Here is an 18174-nt window from a genome sequence, read left to right as displayed (position 1 = left end):
CAGGGTTATTTCTTGGTTTGTACTTAGTGCAGCCATGAAAGGTTTCTGTACCAAGCAATCCTGTATTGAAAGATATGGGTCCAGAACATTAATAGATAAATGTACTGAATAGCCACCTGTTTTAAATTGTCTGATGTTTGTATTTAACCCTTTAACCGCCAACTCCCTAAATATTCCCCAAGCCAGGCGAAATCTGAACAATTTTCGTTTTTTTACTTTTTTACATTTTTTTTACATTTTTTACATTTATTCAAGCAGTATTGACCACTAAATGTTGTGCAAGTTGCCAGTGTATACACGAAATCTATAAATGTAACCTGAATTCTCAGCTAAGCAAAACATCTTGATACCAAACCGTGCCCTTTTCAATGGTAGATACTGTCGAAACTGTAAGCGGCCCTTCCACGACAATAAACTTTCATCAACTGCAACTGACGGTCCTGGCATGTAGGGCAACTGAAATGCTTCAAATAAATGATCAATCAAAGGACGTAGCTTGAACAAGTGGTCGCGGTTTGGATCTTTCTTATCTGGCTTGTTTCTGTTGTCATTCAAATGAAAGAATTTCAGCAGCAAAGAGAATCGGTTACGTGTCATGACAGCTGCAAAAATAGGTGTTGCATACATAGGATCTGTAGACCAGTACATCTCAATATCTGGTTTTCTGATTATTCCCATCAACATCAAAATCCCAATGAATTTTTTCATTTCGTTTTCATCAGTGTCAAACCAAGCACGAACACGGGAATGTGGAGGTAAATTGGGATTTTTCTCAATAAACTGTGCTGCATACAGATTTGTCTGATGAACAAAATGTCTGATCAAATCAGGTGACACAAACAGCTCATAAAACTGCTCAGCAGTGTAATTGTTTACATCAACAATAAAGCCACACGTTCCCTCAAACGAATGCAGAAAAGGTAGTTCACCACGGGCAGCAGCCCAGCTGAGATGCTGGGGATACACCCACTCAGCGCCGTCATCCGATGCGTCTTCATTCACAGTATCATGCAGCGCACGTTGCTGCTCATCACTGTCGCTAAAATCTTCTTCAGAACTGCTACAATCATGATCAGAACTGTCCAAAAATCGCCTGCAAAGCCTCACTTGAAGTCAGTTTACGTTTCGCCATATTCACAGCTGTTACATGCGAATCACGTCACATGACCGGCCAAAACAACCACAGACTTGTCGAAATACAACGTAGTAATAATACCCACGCCAAACCGTCAGTTATACTACTTGCCAGGCATTCATATAACCACAGGCAAATGTGCCGGATAATTCCGGCAGTATGGCGTTAGCAATAAAACAACGGTGCCGGATATATCCGGCAGAGGGCGGTTAAGGGGTTAAATGTTAGAATTTTATGTGAAGGATATTATATGCTCAGAGATCATTATTCTAACAAGTGTATCTAAGAAATTAAATTGAGTGGCAAAATTATGGCTTTCTGAAAATATTTAAATTTACATTTCATGGATTTACTTAAGAACAAAGCCTCCTGTCTGTTGCTGCTGGTATACTCTGTAACACTTGGGAAATCTCAATAGGAGGAAGATGATTTTAAAAAATTAGAAGTTGTTATTAACACTAAAATCCCTGCAGCCTACAAAAAAACTCATAATCCCGGGCCACTTTAAATTCTTTTGCACCTGTCAATTAGCGTCTTTTGTTTTGTAAATGTGTCGATCAACACAAGTAGCAAGCAGAACCCACAACCTCTTGAGTATGAGTCAGCAGCTGTTATTGCTGCACCACCCAAGTGGTCGTGTCAGCGCCGAACCCTAATCCGATTTCTTTTTCTTCAGTTATATTTTTGAATAAAAACGTACTTGTTTTGTTATACGTGTATCTTTTGTGAACAGTGTTTATTTGATATTTGGACTTCAGTCTTCACACATTATACACTTAATGTCAAAATTTTGTCATTAGTACTGTAACATGCAAAAAGTTTGTTTTAGATATGTGTTCAACATGTCTTGCATTTCTCGCATTTCCTGTCATCCTACATTTACATAGATCATTGTAGACACGGAACACACATGAAATGCACGTGTTCCAAATAGCAATATATTATTTACCCTATACAACTCCAGGCACCTCACACCACAATAAACAGGATTTGAGCTGGGAGATCTTTTTGCCTGATTTCACTGCAGTGGTGGGAGGGATGGGACAGCAATCTGCTTGCTGCTTGTGCTGATCAACACATTTACAAAACAACAGACGCTAATGGAGACGTGCGAAGAAATTTAAGGTGGCCCAGGATTACAAGTTTTTTTTGTAGGCTTCTGGGATTCTAGTGTTAAAATCTGACATGATTTAAACTTTATTTTAGCCTTTACTCTAATAAAACATGGATTTGTATATCCACTGTATGCCATCCATATTCAGTTTACGTATCACAATATTTCCGCTAGTTATTTGTGTAGTATTTTGGCATTTGCACTCTATGCTATAATATCTTTGTGTTCTTTGTTTTTACATGCAGCAGCAAATCGATTAATGGGATTATACAATTTATACAGTTTGATTTAAAGCAACAGTATTGAAAATTTTACTTTAATATACAAAAATGTATTTAGGTATGGTTTATAATTTGTTAGTTGTAGTCATAATCAGTGCCTTTTGTGATAGTCTTGTACCTTTCCCCAGATCTCCTTTATTAACCTTACTTGTTTTCTGTGGTCATTTGTCTTCATTTTGGTTTACTTTGTGGAAAATCTGTGTCAAACTGTTGGACCTCCAAAAGAGAGGGGTTATTTTATATGCTCATTAATTGATTCAGAATTTATTTCCTGAACAACTGAAAGGTTTTCAGTTTGTTACTTCTAATTTGTCATGTTGTCCAGTTTGGAAGATCAGCTGCAAAAAATCTTAATGTGTACAGTTTTGTAAATTTAGAATCTTCAACATTTAAAATCTTTCATTTTTTTTAGTCTGATTATTTTTTCTGTATTTTATTAATAAGCAAAAGTTTGTTTTTTTCTGCAAATGGATGATTCAGAAATGAATGCTGTGGACAGAATGTTAACAGCGTATGTATTTAATTGTTCTATTTTATCATTTTAATGCAATTTTATAGTACTGTTGTCTTTATTTATTTTTGTTTGCAGAGTTTCGAGAAGACTGTAGTTCCTTAATATTTTTTTTTTACTTTTACAGTATCCACTCTAATTGATGTAATACTTTTAAACATTTTAGTGTTAAAGAAATAATAATGTACTTTTTTTTTAATTGTTTGCATTTTGATTTTTTCATATTCCTTAGGTATTATCGGACTGCTTACAACCTTGTTCATGAATTGAGAGCTCATGAAACAAATATGTTGGAAATAAAGAATATGGCTGGATTTATTAACTACAAGGTCAGCACAGCTTTGTGTCTATATTTTTCTCATCTAGGGACAGGGGAAATGAAAGATAAATTCACGTAATCCGGCAAAAATTTGCAGACCTTCTTTAGAAGTAGAATAGGGTTTGAACCTTATATTTAAATGGTTGTACACTCTTAAATGTCCACTAGGAGGCAGTTGTGGTTTATTTATTTTTCACTGTGCCTCTCCCATCACATTCCATTAAGTCTTTGTTTACAAAGATTATCTTCAAAAAATTATACCCTTCCTTTCTTATTCATATTTACTTAATTGCACTTTCTAAGCTTCAGTTTTGTCCTTATATATTATGCCTGACTCTCTGTCCTCTTTTTGCCCTTCTGCTCTTTGTCTACTGGATGTATGCTTCTTTAATATGTATGTGATAAGAGACAAAGTATTTGCATGAGGACCACACAAAGCTATTTACTTCACTTTTGTTTTTGGGCTAACCAGGCAGTTTTCAACAAATAAAATTACTTAGTTTCTAGGAATGCTCGGATCGATCGGGCGCCAATCTAAATCGACCAATTCCCACTAAAAAAAGACCCAATCAGTGATCGTTAAATTGGCTGATCAAAAAATCTGATCTTTTCATCCCCTGTTTTTCTAATCTTTAAGGTAATTTAGGTGTAGTGCTTTTTTACACAAAGTATTATGGTTTTTTTTTTTTTTGGTTTTTTTTAATTTGCTGCAAACTTCCTGCATTGTAAACAAAGAGTGGTCAAAGCTTGTTTTATCAGGGAGCTTAGCCTTTACATTAAAGAAAGTAGAATAATAGACTGAGAAAACTGAATTGGAGAAGTCGTCCTATGTGTTTAGGCAAACAGCAAGAAAAACTACTGTGGAAACCCAGCCCCCAGACACAGACCGACAGACACCAGAATGTCCAAAACACACACTTTTATTTTCTGTTATGGCACCACAATGCCTTATCCCAACAACTCTTCTTTCTCTTTCTCTCTCTTCCTTGGACCTCCACTCACCTCCTCACAAGCTCCGTCTCCTTCCTTCCGACTCCGGCTCGTCTACTGGAGGGTGGCGGCCCCTTTTATAATAACTCGGATGGGCTCCAGGTGCTCCGTCTGACGACACTTCCTGGTGTGGCGGAACTGCTGCCATCCAGGGTTCCATAACCATCCGGGTGCCCCCTGGCGGTGGCCACGTCCTCACATAGGGGTGCGCTCCGTTTCAGTAGCCCCCAAGCAGACTCGGGCGGCTGCCCTCTCGTGACCCAGGGGAGGTATCGTTCCTCTCATGGACCATCCAGGCGTCCCGGCTGGGTATGGTCCCCAGCCGGCTGGCACACTACATTAACACTACAAAAAAACTCGTAATCCCGGCCCACCTTAAATTCCTTCACACCTCTCCATCAGTATGTTTTGTTTTGTAAATGTGTCGATCAGCGCAAGCAGCCTGCTATCCCATCCCCTCCACCGCCGCAGAAAGGGCAAAATGTTCTCCCAGCTCAAGTCTTTATTTATCTGGTTGTGAGGTACCTGGAGCTGTATAGGATAAATAATATATATATTGTAATTTGGAACACATACATTTCATATGTTTTCCGTGTCTACAATGATCTATCAATTTCAGTTCTTTATTGTCATGTGTACAAGTACCATGTACAATGAAATGCTTACTTGCATGTGTGCCCGCAAATAGTGAACATAGACAAAAAAAAAAACACACACAATAAATAAATTAATATAAATAAATAAAACCAGAATCCTAGTAATAAATAGAGACAGTGGAAGAAGTATATGTGCAGGTAGCAGTGGAGGTGACACAAGTTACTGATTGTTCATGAGTCTGATTGCAGTTGGGTAGAAACTGTTCCTAAACCTGGAGGTGCGCGTCCGAATGAAAACTTTAGTCGCTTCCCAGATGGGAGAAGGGTGAAAAGTGACAGTGCAGGGTGGCTGGGGTCCCACCTGATATGGTTGACTTTCCTGAGACAGCGTGTAGTGTGGATGTCATGAATCGCAGGGAGCTGTGTGCCACTGATCTGCTGTGCTGTGTTCACCACACTCTGCCGAGCTCTGCAGTCCTGAACTGAGCAGTTGCTGTACCAGGATGGATTCCACAGTACACCTGTAGACTCTGCACAGGGTTCTGGGGGACATCCGGGCCTTACTCAGTCTCCTGAGGAAATAGACGAGTTGTTGGGCTTTCTTGACTACTGCCGCAGTGTGACTTGACCATATAAGGTCATTGGTGGGGTTGACTTCGAGGAACCTAAAGCTGCTGACCTGCTCCACAGCCTCACCTACGATGTAGATGGGGCTGTGCTCTGTTGCCTGTTTGCGGAAATCCACAATCATCTCCATAGTTTTGCTAATGTTGAGGGTGAGGTTGTTGTCCTGACACCATTCTGCCAGGACTCTGACCTCCTCCCTGTAGGCCGTCTCATTGTCCTCGCTGATCAGACCTATTACAGTGGTATCGTCAGCAAACTTTTTTTTCTTTGGGACAGGGATGATGGCTGTGTGCTTGAAGCAGGTGGGGACAGATGAAACTCTCAGAGATGTGTTAAAAATATCCGTAAAGACAGCAGCTAGCTAGTCGCAACATTTTTTTAAAACACGACCTGAGACTCCGTCTGGGCTGGGTGCTTTGTGGATGATGAGTTGGGGAAAAAGTCTTCTTCACGTCATTCTCTGAGAGCCTCAGGCTGGAGTCTTGCAGCGCTGCGGGGGGTTGCACAGGCCTGTCCGTGTTAGCGAGTTCAAAGCGAACGAAAAACACGTTCAACTCGTTCAAGCGTGAAGCGGCGGTAACTATGGCCGTGTGTGTCCGGGGTTTGTATTCCGTGATCAGCTGTATACCCTGCCACATCAGACGAGTGGCTGCTGTGCTGTTAAACTGAGAGTCTAGTTTGTGGGCATACTGACGCTTTGCATATTTAATGGCTTTTCAGAGATCATACCTGCTCTTTAATGTATACCTGTGTATCTCCGGAGTGAAACTCGCTGCTGTGCTCACGGATCCGCCGGTGTACTTCAACACACATCCAGGGCTTCTGGTTGGGAAATATGCGTACAGACTTTGTGGGTACGCAGTGATCCACACATTTCCCGATGAAGCCTGTGACATCTGCGGCATACTCGTCCAGATTCTCAGAGGACTCTCTGAAAACATCCCAATCCACAGATTCAAAGCAGTCCCTAAGTTTCTCCTCCGCTTCCGGGGTCCAACAGTGCACCTCTCGCAAGACCGGCTCTGCGCGCTTCAACTGCTGCTTGTAAACAGGGAGGAACAGCACAGAGCGGTGGTCTGACTGCCCAAGGTTCGGCCGCAGGAGCGAGCGATACGCGTTTTTGTGTGCAGTATAGCAGTGGTCCAACATGTTAGCACCTATAGTGGGACAGGAGATGTGTTGGTAGTATTTGGGGTAAACAGACTTGAAGCTTGCTTTGTTGAAGTCCCTGGCAATGATAACCAGACCTTCAGGGTGTGTGTTTTCACAGTCCGTAATGAGGCCATACATTTCCTTAAGTGTGGTGCTGGTGTTTGCTTGTGGAGGGATGTAAACAGCCGCCATGTGTACAGCTGTAAACTCCCTAGGCAGGTAAAGCGGCTGGCACTTCATGATCAGACACTCCAGGTCTGGTGAACAGGTTTGTGAAATGACTTCCACATCCGTACACCATGCATTGTTGATGAGGAAGCATATCCCGCCACCTCTCTTTTTCCCGGAGGAGACCGACCGATCAGCACAGTGGATAGAGAAGCCGTCTGGCTGGACAGCCGAATCCGGCATGCAGGTGGTGAGCCATGTTTCCGTGAGGCAGAAAACCCAACAGTCATGTAAATGTCGCTGAAAACAAAGTCTACCACAGATAATCGTCTAGTTTGTTGTCCAGAGACTGGGCATTGGCCAGGAAAATGCTAGGCAGTGGAAGTTGCAGTCCTCGGCGTTAAGTCCTCTCTTGGATCCCGGCACACCAGCCACGTTTTCTCCTCCATGTCCTCTAGGTGTGGTCGGGTGGGTCGCGTCCGCCACCTTGGTCTCGAGTCATTGTGGCGAGCAGCCCCTGGTTGCTCCGATGTTTACCAATGTTGTACGGCCGTACTTAGTAAAACGGCTAACAGGCAGTACAAACAGCAACAATAACAAAAATACAGACACAAAAATAAAAAGTCTGTTAGGAGCAGCACACAACACATTGTCTCTCTCCAGCGCTATGTCAGAGGCTTTATGGTAATATTTACATTCTTTTTTGCTCATTCCATTTTCATAATTAACTTTTGGTAGATTTAATGCTTTTTATGATGACATTGATAAATTGATATAGTAAATTTTGTTCCTTCTTTCAGATATGCCGACTTTGTTTTCAACACAGCATACCACTGGAAGCTATTGCGCAGTTCAGGAAACACATTGACCTTTGCAAGAAAAAAATTGGAAGTGCAGAGCTGGGTTTTGAGCACATTGCCTGGATGTCTAAACAGTAAGTCAGCAAACCAAGTGTTTGTATGTGAGTAGTATTTTACATTAAAAATAAAAACATTTTTGAGTTAGATTTTTCTCTTTTAAATATGGAGGGAATTTGTAATGGAGATAAGCTCAATGACGTGTTTCACATAAGAAAGCAAGTTCTAACCTTCCACAACAAACATTGCAAATCACAGAGGTTCTTCTTCAGCTACTCCAGTTAGGGATTGCCACAGCGGATCTTCTTTTTCCATATCTTCCTGTCCTCTGCATCTTGCTCTGTTACACCCATCACCTGCATGTCCCCTTTCACCACATCCATAAACCTTCTCTTAGGCCTTACTCTTCTCCTTTTGCTTAGCAACTCTGTCTTTAGCATCCTTTTCCCAATATACCCAGAATCTCTCCTCTGCACATGTCCAAACCAACACAATCTCGCCTCTCTGACTTTGTCTCCAAACTGTCCAACCTGAGCTGACCCTCTAATGTACTCGTTCCTAATCCTATCTGTCTTCGTCACACCCAGTGCAAATATTACCATCTTTAACTCTGCCACCTCCAGCTCTGTCTGCTGTTTTTTGGTCAGTGCCACCGTCTCCAACTCGTATAACACAGCTGGTCTCACTACCATCCTGTAGACCTTCTCTTTCTTGCTGATACCAGTCTGTCAAAAATTATTCCTGAATCTCTTCTCCACCCATTCCACCTTGCCTGCACTCTGTTTTTCACCTCTCTTCCACAATCCCCATTACTCCATACTGTTGATCCTAAGTATTTAAACTCTGTGATTACTGAAGAGAATTATGTTCATTTTGTCTCATAGATGTTTGCTTTAAAAAGCAAATATCAGGCATGTGTTCCTTTTTTGGATAAGGAATTTAAAATATTTTGTCGTACTTTGAAATTGAATGTGTCCTTTTTCTTAAAACATTTTGAAATGAAATTCTTGTTTTTAGGCCTTTTTCCAACAACAGACCCAGCACACTATAGTATACTTGCAGACATAGTTTGACTAAAAGCCATGTAATAAAAATATGCAGAGAATCATCATGCTATGAGTTGTGTATATTGTGCCCATTATTTTCAAATCTCTCATGTTTAAGTTAAAGGAACACTTCACTGAAAGGTGATTTTTTTTTTCTTCTTCATTTTACTTAACCCTTGTAGCTGGTAGTGATGGGTGAGAAAAGATTTTTAATCTTATCACATGTTTTGATGTGGAATGGACAAATATTTATATGATATCATATAAGCAATTAATGACCAATGCTGTGCAATGGCAAACGATGTGAAAAACATCAATGGGGGTGGAGAAAAAAATATCTTGTGTTGCTCATGTCGCATAATCCATGTCAGTTATCTAGTCTAGTTGTATACTGAAAACATGTTGACATGTTCTGATCTTTATTTATATTAAAAGTTTGTGCAGTCACCCATTGTTTTAGAGGTTAATTTCATTTGGTTGTGTTTTTTCATTTCTTTTCCTCCCAGATTTCAGTCATTTGGTGATCTTTTTGATGAAGCAGTCAAGTTGGGTCTTACAGCAATCCAGACCCAGAATCCTGGATTTTATTATCAGCAAGCTGCATATTATGCACAAGAACGAAAGCAACTTGCAAGTCAACTATGCAGTCATGAGGCAAGTTTCAAAATACAGACTGAAATTAATTTCAGTGGATCTTCTACTTCTCCTTTCGGCTGCTTCCGTTAGGGTTTGCCACAGCGGATCATTTTCTTCCATATCTTTCTGTCCTCTGCATCTTGCTCTGTTACACCCATCACCTGCATGTCCTCTCTCACCACATCCATAAACCTCCTTCGCTTAGGCCTTCCTCTTTTCCTCTTCCCTGGCAGCTTTCTCCTTAGCATCCTTCTCCCAATATACCCAGCATCTCTCCTCTGCACATGTCCAAACCAATGAAATCTCGCCTCTCTGACTTTGTCTCCCAATCGTCCAACTTGAGCTGACCCTCTAATGTACTCATTTCGAATCCTATCCATCCAAGTCACACCCAGTGCAAATCTTAGCATCTTTAACTCTGCTCCCTCCAGCTCTGTCTCCTGCTTTCTGGTCAGTGCCATCGTCTCCAACCCATATAATATAGCTGGTCTCACTACCGTCATGTAGACCAGTGGTCCCCAACCTTTTTGACAGCAAGGACCACTTTATTAGATGCAAATTTTTCCACAGCCTGGGGGGGGGGGGGGGGATTTTTCTTCTTTTTTTGCATATAACAAAGACATATGCTTTGCATTTACCATTCCAACAGATTGCACATCACAAACATTAACACTGCTATCTTTTTCTCGCGTCTGCCGTTTCTATAGGTGGGTGACAATGAGTTAAATTCCATTGGATGTTTTTTAAATGTTGACGAGCAATAAGCAAAAGATATCACAGAAAACCACAGAAAACAAAAAACAGCAAAAAAAAAAAACTACGAGGAAAGTTCGAAGAAAGAGATTTTTTTACAGTGTTTCTGTTTGGGGATCTTTGTGCAAACATGCACAACTGAGCAGCGACCACAGAACTAACTGCTCTGTGGATGATTCATTCAAGCATTTCAAAGTCACTTCATTGTAATGAAAGTATCTGCTGAATGTACTTCGTAGTAACGCGATTTCTATAGACTCGTGTCATATGGGGAAACTGTCAGGACCCTAAAAATATATTGTTGTAATACTCTCTCACCTCGGTCTCTCTCCTCTCTCAGCGCCGCTGCAAAACCCCGCCCGCCAAGCGTTCTGAAAAGTCTGAGTGAGTCTCCGTTGCCGGCAGTTCTCTCGCGGCCCGGCTGTCAGACAGCTGCGGCCCGGTAGTGGACGGCGGACCGGGTGTTGGGGACCCCTGCTGTAGACCTTCCCTTTCACTCTTGCTGATACCCATCTGTCACAAATTACTCCTGACACTCTTCTCCACCCATTCCACCCTGCCTGCACTCTGTTTTTCACCTCTCTTCCACAATCCCCATTACTCTGTACTGTTGATCCCAAGTATTTAAACTCATCCACCTTTGCCAACTGTACTCCCTGCATCCTCACCATTCCACTGACCTCCCTCTCATTTACACACATGTATTCTGTCTTGTTCCTACTGACCTTCATTCCTCTCCTCTCTAGAGCATATCTCCACCTCTCCAAGGTCTCCTCAACCTGCTCCCTACTATTGCTACAGATCGCAATGTCAACAGCAAACATTATAGTCCACGGGGACTCCTGTCTAATCTCGTCTGTCAACCTGTCCATCACCATTGCAAATAAGAAAGGGCTCAGAGTCGATCCCTGATGTAATCCCACCTCCAACTTGAATGCATCCGTCACTCCTACCGCAGACCTCACTACTGTCACACTTCCCTCGTACATATCCTGTACAACTCTTACATACTTCTCTGCCACTCCCAACACCCTCATACAATACCACAGCTCCTCTTGAGGCACCCTCTCATATGCTTTCTCCAGGTCCACAAAGACGCAATGCAACTCCTTCTGGCCTTCTCTAAACTTCTCCTTCAGCATCCCCAGAGCAAACATTGCATCTGTGGTGCTCTTTCTTGGCATGAAACCATAGTGCTGCTCACTAATCATCACCTCACTTCTTAACCTAGCTTCCACTACTCTTTCCCATAACTTCATGCTGTGACTCATCAATTTTATTCCCCTGTAGTTACTGCAGTCCTGCACATCCCCCTTATTCTTAAATATCGGCACCAGTACACTTCTTCTCCATTCCTCAGGCATCCAAGATTCCATTAAACAATCTGGTTAAAAACTCCACTGCCATCTCTCCTAAACACCTCCATGCTTCCATAGGCATGTCATCTGGACTAACGGCCTTTCCATTTTTCATCCTCTTCATAGTTGTCCTTACTTCCTCTTTGCTTATCCATTGCACTTCCTGATTCACTAGCTCCACATCATCCAACCTCTTCTCTCTCTCGTTCTCTTCATTCATAGGCTCTCAAAGTACTCTTTCCTTCTGCTCAACACACTCTTGTTGCTTGTGAGTACATTTCCATTTTTATCCTTTATCACCCTAACCTGCTGCACATCTTTCCCAGCTCGGTCCCTCTGTCTAACCAATCGGTACAGGTCCTTTTCTCTCTCCTTAGTCCAACCTCTCATACAACTCATCATACGCCTTTTCTTTAGCCTTTGCCGCCTCTGTCTTCACCTTGGGCCTTATCTCCTTGTACTCTTGTGTACTTTCTGCATCTCTCTGACTATCCCACTTCTTTCTTTTTCCTTATTTACTATTGCACAGCTGTGCCATTTCACAAATTATAATATGTAAAAGCATGAGTTATTTTATCATTTTATGAAGTTCAAATGGTACTGGTCTAAACAAACGAATTGTGTAGAAATCACAAAAAACTTAATGTACAGTTGCTTTCTAATATATGTAATTTAAAAATCATAACATTCTGCACTATGAAGTATAGATTATGCAATAAGATAGAATAAAATCAAGAATAACAGTCATTCTATGCTGTGGTTTGAACAAATTTAACATGGATTATTTCATGTACAGTAAAACCTTGGATTGCAAGTAAGTTGGTCTGCGAGTGTTTTGCAAGATGAGCTAAAATTTTTAATAAATGTAACTTGATAAACAAGCGAGGTCTTGCAATACGAGTAGTACGTATACACTGTCCGCCGAACGTCATGTGGGGATTGTGGGTAATCATCTCCCATGCTCGTTCTCAGTTGGCGTGTCTAACTCATATAGTCAACATCTGTATGGCATATACTGTTTACTATAGCATGGTGACCACGTTTGTGTGCTGTAACATGTGAGTCCCTGTCATGCACCCCAAAACACGAGGCTGAGTCTCAGTACTTTAGCAAAACCAGCTTTGTTCAGAGTGAAACAGGAACAGCACAGTTATTTATTGTAGCTGGATCTACCACTCTCCTATACAGAGACACAGCAATCAGGCAGGGTCGTGACCAGGTTAGTGGCTAAGTAATACTGTGCTCTTGCATTTATAATGTTCCTCGCATCACCCATCGACGGCAGGCGCTTAAAGCTTGACTGCAATCTTTTCTGATTCACTTTTACAGCGAACTGCTGCAGCGCTGGGAGCCTACGGTTCCTTCGGGACACTCTTCCGCGTGTTGTCCCATTGAGGGGAATCCCAAAAGAGTTTAGAATCCGTACAGTGCGTAAAGCATTTTTTTAAGTTTGTGTCCAAGTGTAGTGACTCTTCAGGCAAAAGCAACTGTCATTGGATAGGTTTCCTTGTTAAAGTTGCAAAAAAGAAAAAGATTCCAGTGAGCCAACAGATACCAGTGATTCCGTTAGTTATAGTGAAAGTTGTCCTACACAATAACCCTCCTCCTCGTCTCTCTTGTCTCCCTCTCACCAGCCATGATTCTTTTCAAAGGTAAAGTGCAGGTTAATTTGTTTTACGTATTTTTACTGTATATTTTGTATTAATCATTTTTATATAAATGTTTGTGGGTTGTGAAACGAATTACAGTGGAACCTCGGTTCACGAACGCCTCGGTACACGTACAACTCGGTTTACGACCAAAAGGTTCGCCACACTTTTGCCTCGGTTCACGACCACACACTCGGTATACGAACAAGCCAGTTTCCCTTTCGGTTTGTGCGCGCCGATGATTTCCGCACGTGTTGCATTGTTCTTCGTCAGACGTGCGTGCTTGCACATGCCTGCATGCATGCTTTCGCTGTGAACTCTTTGTGCTCTATTTCATTTCCCTTCCGGTTCGTACGCGCCAATTACTGTATTTAAGCACGTGTTCAGCCTCTCCCTGTTCATTGTTCTCAGTCAGACGTGCGTGCTTTACCTGTGAACTCTTTGAGCTCTACAGTATTTCGTGTGCTTTTGCAGTTAACCATGGCTTCTAAGCAAGTGAAGAGTGGTGAGAAGAAAGTTTTGCAGAAAATTGAAATCGAAGTAAAGAAAGAAATTATTGAAAAGTATGAGCGTGGCGTTTGTGTTACTGATCTTGCCGCCGAGTACAAGAAGTCAAAATCTATGATTTCGACTATTTTAAAGCAGAAAGAATCTATTAAAACTGCTGATGTTGCAAAAGTAGTTACAATGTTAGCCAAGCAGAGGCCTCAAGTGCTGGAAGAGGTGGTAAAACTGTTGCTAGTGTGGCTGAACGAGAAGCAACTTGCAGGGGATAGCGTAAGCGAGGCGATGTTATGCGAGAAAGCCAGGAAGATTCATGGTGATTTGCTGCAAAACTATCCTTCTACGAGTGGCGAAAGTGAGGAATTTAAAGCCAGTAGAGGATGGTTTGAAAAGTTTCGCAAGAGAAGTGGCATTCATAGTGTGGTAAGGCATGGAGAGGCAGCTAGTTCAGACGCTGAAGCTGCGAAAAAATTTGTGAAAAATTTCACAAAATTAGTGGAGGACGAAGGCTACATCCCGCAACAAATCTTCAACTGCGACGAGACCGGATTGTTCTGGAAGAGGATGCCGAAAAGGACCTACATTACCCAGGAAGAGAAGGCTATGCCCGGCCATAAACCAATAAAGGACAGGTTAACTGTTTTGCTGTCTGCTAACGCTAGTGGCGACGTAAAAATCAAGCCGCTACTTGTTTACCAATTTGAGAACCCTCGTGCTTTCAAACAGCACAATGTAAACAAAGCCAGACTGCCTGTGATGTGGAGGGCAAACACGAAGGGGTGGGTCACAAGGACTTTGTTTTTGGAATGGCTGCACGAGGCTTTCGCTTCAAACCGTGAAGCAATATCTTGAAGAGAATAACCTGCCTAAAAAATGCATTCTTCTGATGAACAATGCACCGGCACACCCTCCAAATTTGGTTGACGATATGGTCGAGGAGTACGACTTTATTAAGGTCGTGTTCCTCCCCCCCAACACGACTCCTCTTCTGCAGCCCATGGACCAGCAGGTTATTTCAAATTTTAAGAAACTGTACACCAAAGGACTATTCACCAGGTGTTTTAATGTGACCGAGGAGACGTCTTTGACCCTGAAAGAGTTCTGGAAGAACCATTTTAATATTGTTCATTGCATCGGCCTCATTGATAAAGCCTGGGAAGACGTCACACACCGCACCTTGATCTCGGCCTGGAAGAAACTTTGGCCTGAATGCGTTCCTGAACAGGTTTTAGAAAGCATTGAGCCTCCTGTTGTGGATGAGATTGTGTCCATGGGCAAGAGCATGGGTCTTGAATTGGACAATGAGGACATCGAGGAGCTGGTCCTGGATCAGAAGGAGGAGCTGACGACGGAGGAACTTGCTGAACTCCAGCAGGAGCAGCTTAGGTTGCTCACCGAGGAGCAGTCCTCTGGGGAAGAAGTGGAAAGGGCGGTTATAAAAAGTGATGAGATAAAAGCCATCATGGAAAAATGGAACGAATGCCAGGATTTTTTCGAAAAGAACCACCCTGACAAAGCGGTTACGAACAGAGTGATAAACATGATGAATGACAATGTCGTCTCGCATTTCCGAAAAATTTTAATGCGTAGGAAAAGGCAAGTCACATTAGACCGCTATTTCACTAAGTATGATCCACCAGCTAAAAATGGCAGAAACCCAAGAAATCACAAGAGAGAAAACACCTGAAGGAAAACATCCCTCCATCGCGGAGCCAGACTCTCCTTCAACACTGTAACCTCCTCTCCCCCCAGTCCCTCCTCACTTCATGCCAGAACTCGACTCATGCAAGGTTAGTGTCTTGGTGATTTATGGTTAGTTTTTGTATTACAGATTTTTCAAATGTTCCTTTTTTTACTGTGTGCTTAAAACTAATTTTAAAAAGTGTTTATACAGTGATCGGGCACGAACTCCTGCAATATTTTCTTGGTTGCTTGTGGTTAGTTTTTAAATAAAGTTTGGATTTGTTCAAATGTTCCTTTTTTGTCCCCTTGTGCTTAGTGTTTATACAGTGATCGGGTCATAAAGGCTATAGCACGAACTCTTACAATGTTATTTTCTTGGTTGCTTGTGGTTGGGTTTTTAAATAAAGTTTGGATTTGTTCAAATGTTCCTTTTTTGTCCCCCTGTGCTTAGTGTTTATACAGCGATCGGGTCATGAAGGCTATAGCGCGAACTCTTACAATGTTATTTTCTTGGTTGCTTGTGGTTGGGTTTTAAATAAAGTTCGGATTTGTTCAAATGTTCCTTTTTTGTCCCCCTGTGCTTAGTGTTTATACAGCGATCGGGTCATGAAGGCTATAGCGCGAACTCTTACAATGTTATTTTCTTGGTTGCTTGTGGTTGGGTTTTAAATAAAGTTCGGATTTGTTCAAATGTTCCTTTTTTTCCCTCCTGTGCTTAAAACGCATTAAAAAAAAAAGTGTTTATACAACGATCAGGTTGTAAAGCTATAGCGTGAACTGCTGCAATGTTACACAGAGAGAGAGAGAGAGAGAGAGAGAGAGAGAGCAGGCTCGCGTGCTGAGAGAGAGTGCGTGCAGCTGAGAGCGAGCCTGCACGTGCAGCTGAGCAGGGAGCCTGGGTGTTTGTGTCAGTGTTATTCAATGTTTTTACATTAGTTTACTATTACACTGTGCATTCTATGGTGTAATTAACTATATTTGTGCTTAAAAAAATATTTTAAAAAATATATTTACATACAGTTTGTACGGTCTGGAACGGATTAATTATAGTTACATACAATCCTATGGGGGAAATTGCTTCGGTTCACGACCAATTCGGTTTACGACCAGAGGTTTGGAACGAATTATGGTCGTGAACCGAGGTTCCACTGTATCTAAGTTTCCATTATTTCTTATGGGGAAATTTGCTTTGATATACGAGTGCTTTGGATTACAAGCACGTTTCCAGAACGAATTATGCTCACAAACCGAGGTTCCAGTGTATATCCCATTGATTTTCAGTGATACTTGTCACTGGTATTACATGTCACTAGTGATCATATATGTTATAGTGTTTGCTTTTTTAGGGGGACCATTTAGTGTTAAAGCCTTTTGTGCTCTCTTTTTAGTGTTACATTTTCCCTTTTGTTAAATGAGAATGCAACATTTACTTTTGCAGTCTGGTGCTTCTGGGATAGATTGCATAAAGTACCTTGTGATAAATGTGCTCAGTTAAAGGCACTATTAAAGTAAATGATTTATTGATGGCGTGTTGGTTTACCTCATGTTCATGTACATTATATTATACTGGTTATCCATTAGACTACTTTGTTAATTGTATTTAACCAAAAGATTATAGTCTTTGATCATTTAACTTTCTTTGTTTATCAGTGTTGTAGAGGTTAGAGGTGCTATAGCCATGCAGGTGGCACTTAGAGTTGGCTGGGGAATGAGAAACTGCAGAACACTTTCTTCCAAACCTAATCTGTAGTGTTAACAATAACAATTCTGCAATATACAGGTGTATCTCAATATATTAGAATAAAAAGTTAATTTATTTCAGTAATTCAATTCAAAAAGTGAAACTCGTATATTATATAGATTCATTACACACAGAGTGATATATTTCAAGTGTTTATTTCTTTTCATTTTGCTGATTATGGCCTATAGGTAGTGAAAACTCAAAATTCAGTATCTCAGAAAATTAGCATATTACATAAGACCAATAAAAAAAAAAAGATTTTTAATACAGAAATGTTGGCCTCCTGAAAAGTATATCCATGTACACACTCAGTACTTGGTCCGGGGTTCTTTTGCATGAATTATGGCTGAGGTGTTCTGGAAGCCCGGGGTGCTTTAATAGCGGCCTTTAGCTCGTCTGCATTGTTGGGTCTAGTGTCTCTTGTCTCCCTCTTGACAATACCCCACAGATTCTCTATGGGGTTTAGGTTAGGCGAGTTTGCTGGCCAGTCAAGCACAGTGACACCAAGGTCATTAAACTAGGTATTGGTACTTTTGCCAGTGTGGGCAGGTGCGAAGTCCTGCTGGAAAATGAAATCAGCATCTCCATAAAGCTTGTCAGCAGAGGGAAGCATAAGTGCTCTAAAATTTCCTAGTAGACGGCTGCGCTGACTTTGGAATTGATAAAACACAGTGGACCAACACTAGCAGATGAAATGCCCCCCCAAATCATCACTGACTGTGGAAACTTCACACTGGACCTCAAGCAACTTGGATTCTCGGCCCTCCACTCTTCCTCCAGATTCTGGGACCTTGATTTCCAAATGAGATGAAAAATTTACTTTAATCTGAAAAGAGGACTTTGGACCACTGAGCAACAGTCCAGTCTCTTTTATCTTTAGCCCAGGATAAACACTTCTTACGTTGTCTCTAGTTCAGGAGTGGTTTGACACAAGGAATGCAACAGTTGTAGCCCACATCCTGGATATGTCTGTGTGTGGTGGCTCTTGTAGCACTGGCTCCAGCAACAGTCCACTCCTTGTGCACCTTTTTCTGCCTCATTTTTTCCTTCCACT

At 41.6% G+C, this 18174-nt stretch overlaps 1 protein-coding gene across 4 annotated transcripts in view; it reads left to right on the top strand.

Annotated features, from left to right (window-relative positions):
- Positions 1-18174, top strand: part of trappc11 (trafficking protein particle complex subunit 11) — a 973608-nt gene that overhangs the window by 27396 nt on the left and 928038 nt on the right. For all 4 annotated transcript variants that reach the window (XM_051928428.1, XM_051928426.1, XM_051928427.1 and 1 more), the window contains exons 8-10: positions 3274-3370; positions 7694-7827; positions 9303-9450. In XM_051928428.1, coding sequence (XP_051784388.1) covers positions 3274-3370; positions 7694-7827; positions 9303-9450 — 379 coding nt within the window. The remainder of the gene's footprint in view (positions 1-3273; positions 3371-7693; positions 7828-9302; positions 9451-18174) is intronic.

Source organism: Erpetoichthys calabaricus, chromosome 5 (assembly GCF_900747795.2).
Source record: "Erpetoichthys calabaricus chromosome 5, fErpCal1.3, whole genome shotgun sequence".
NCBI lineage: Eukaryota > Metazoa > Chordata > Cladistia > Polypteriformes > Polypteridae > Erpetoichthys > Erpetoichthys calabaricus.
Note: the sequence above shows the minus strand (reverse complement) of the source record. Positions and strands in the feature narration are given on the sequence as shown.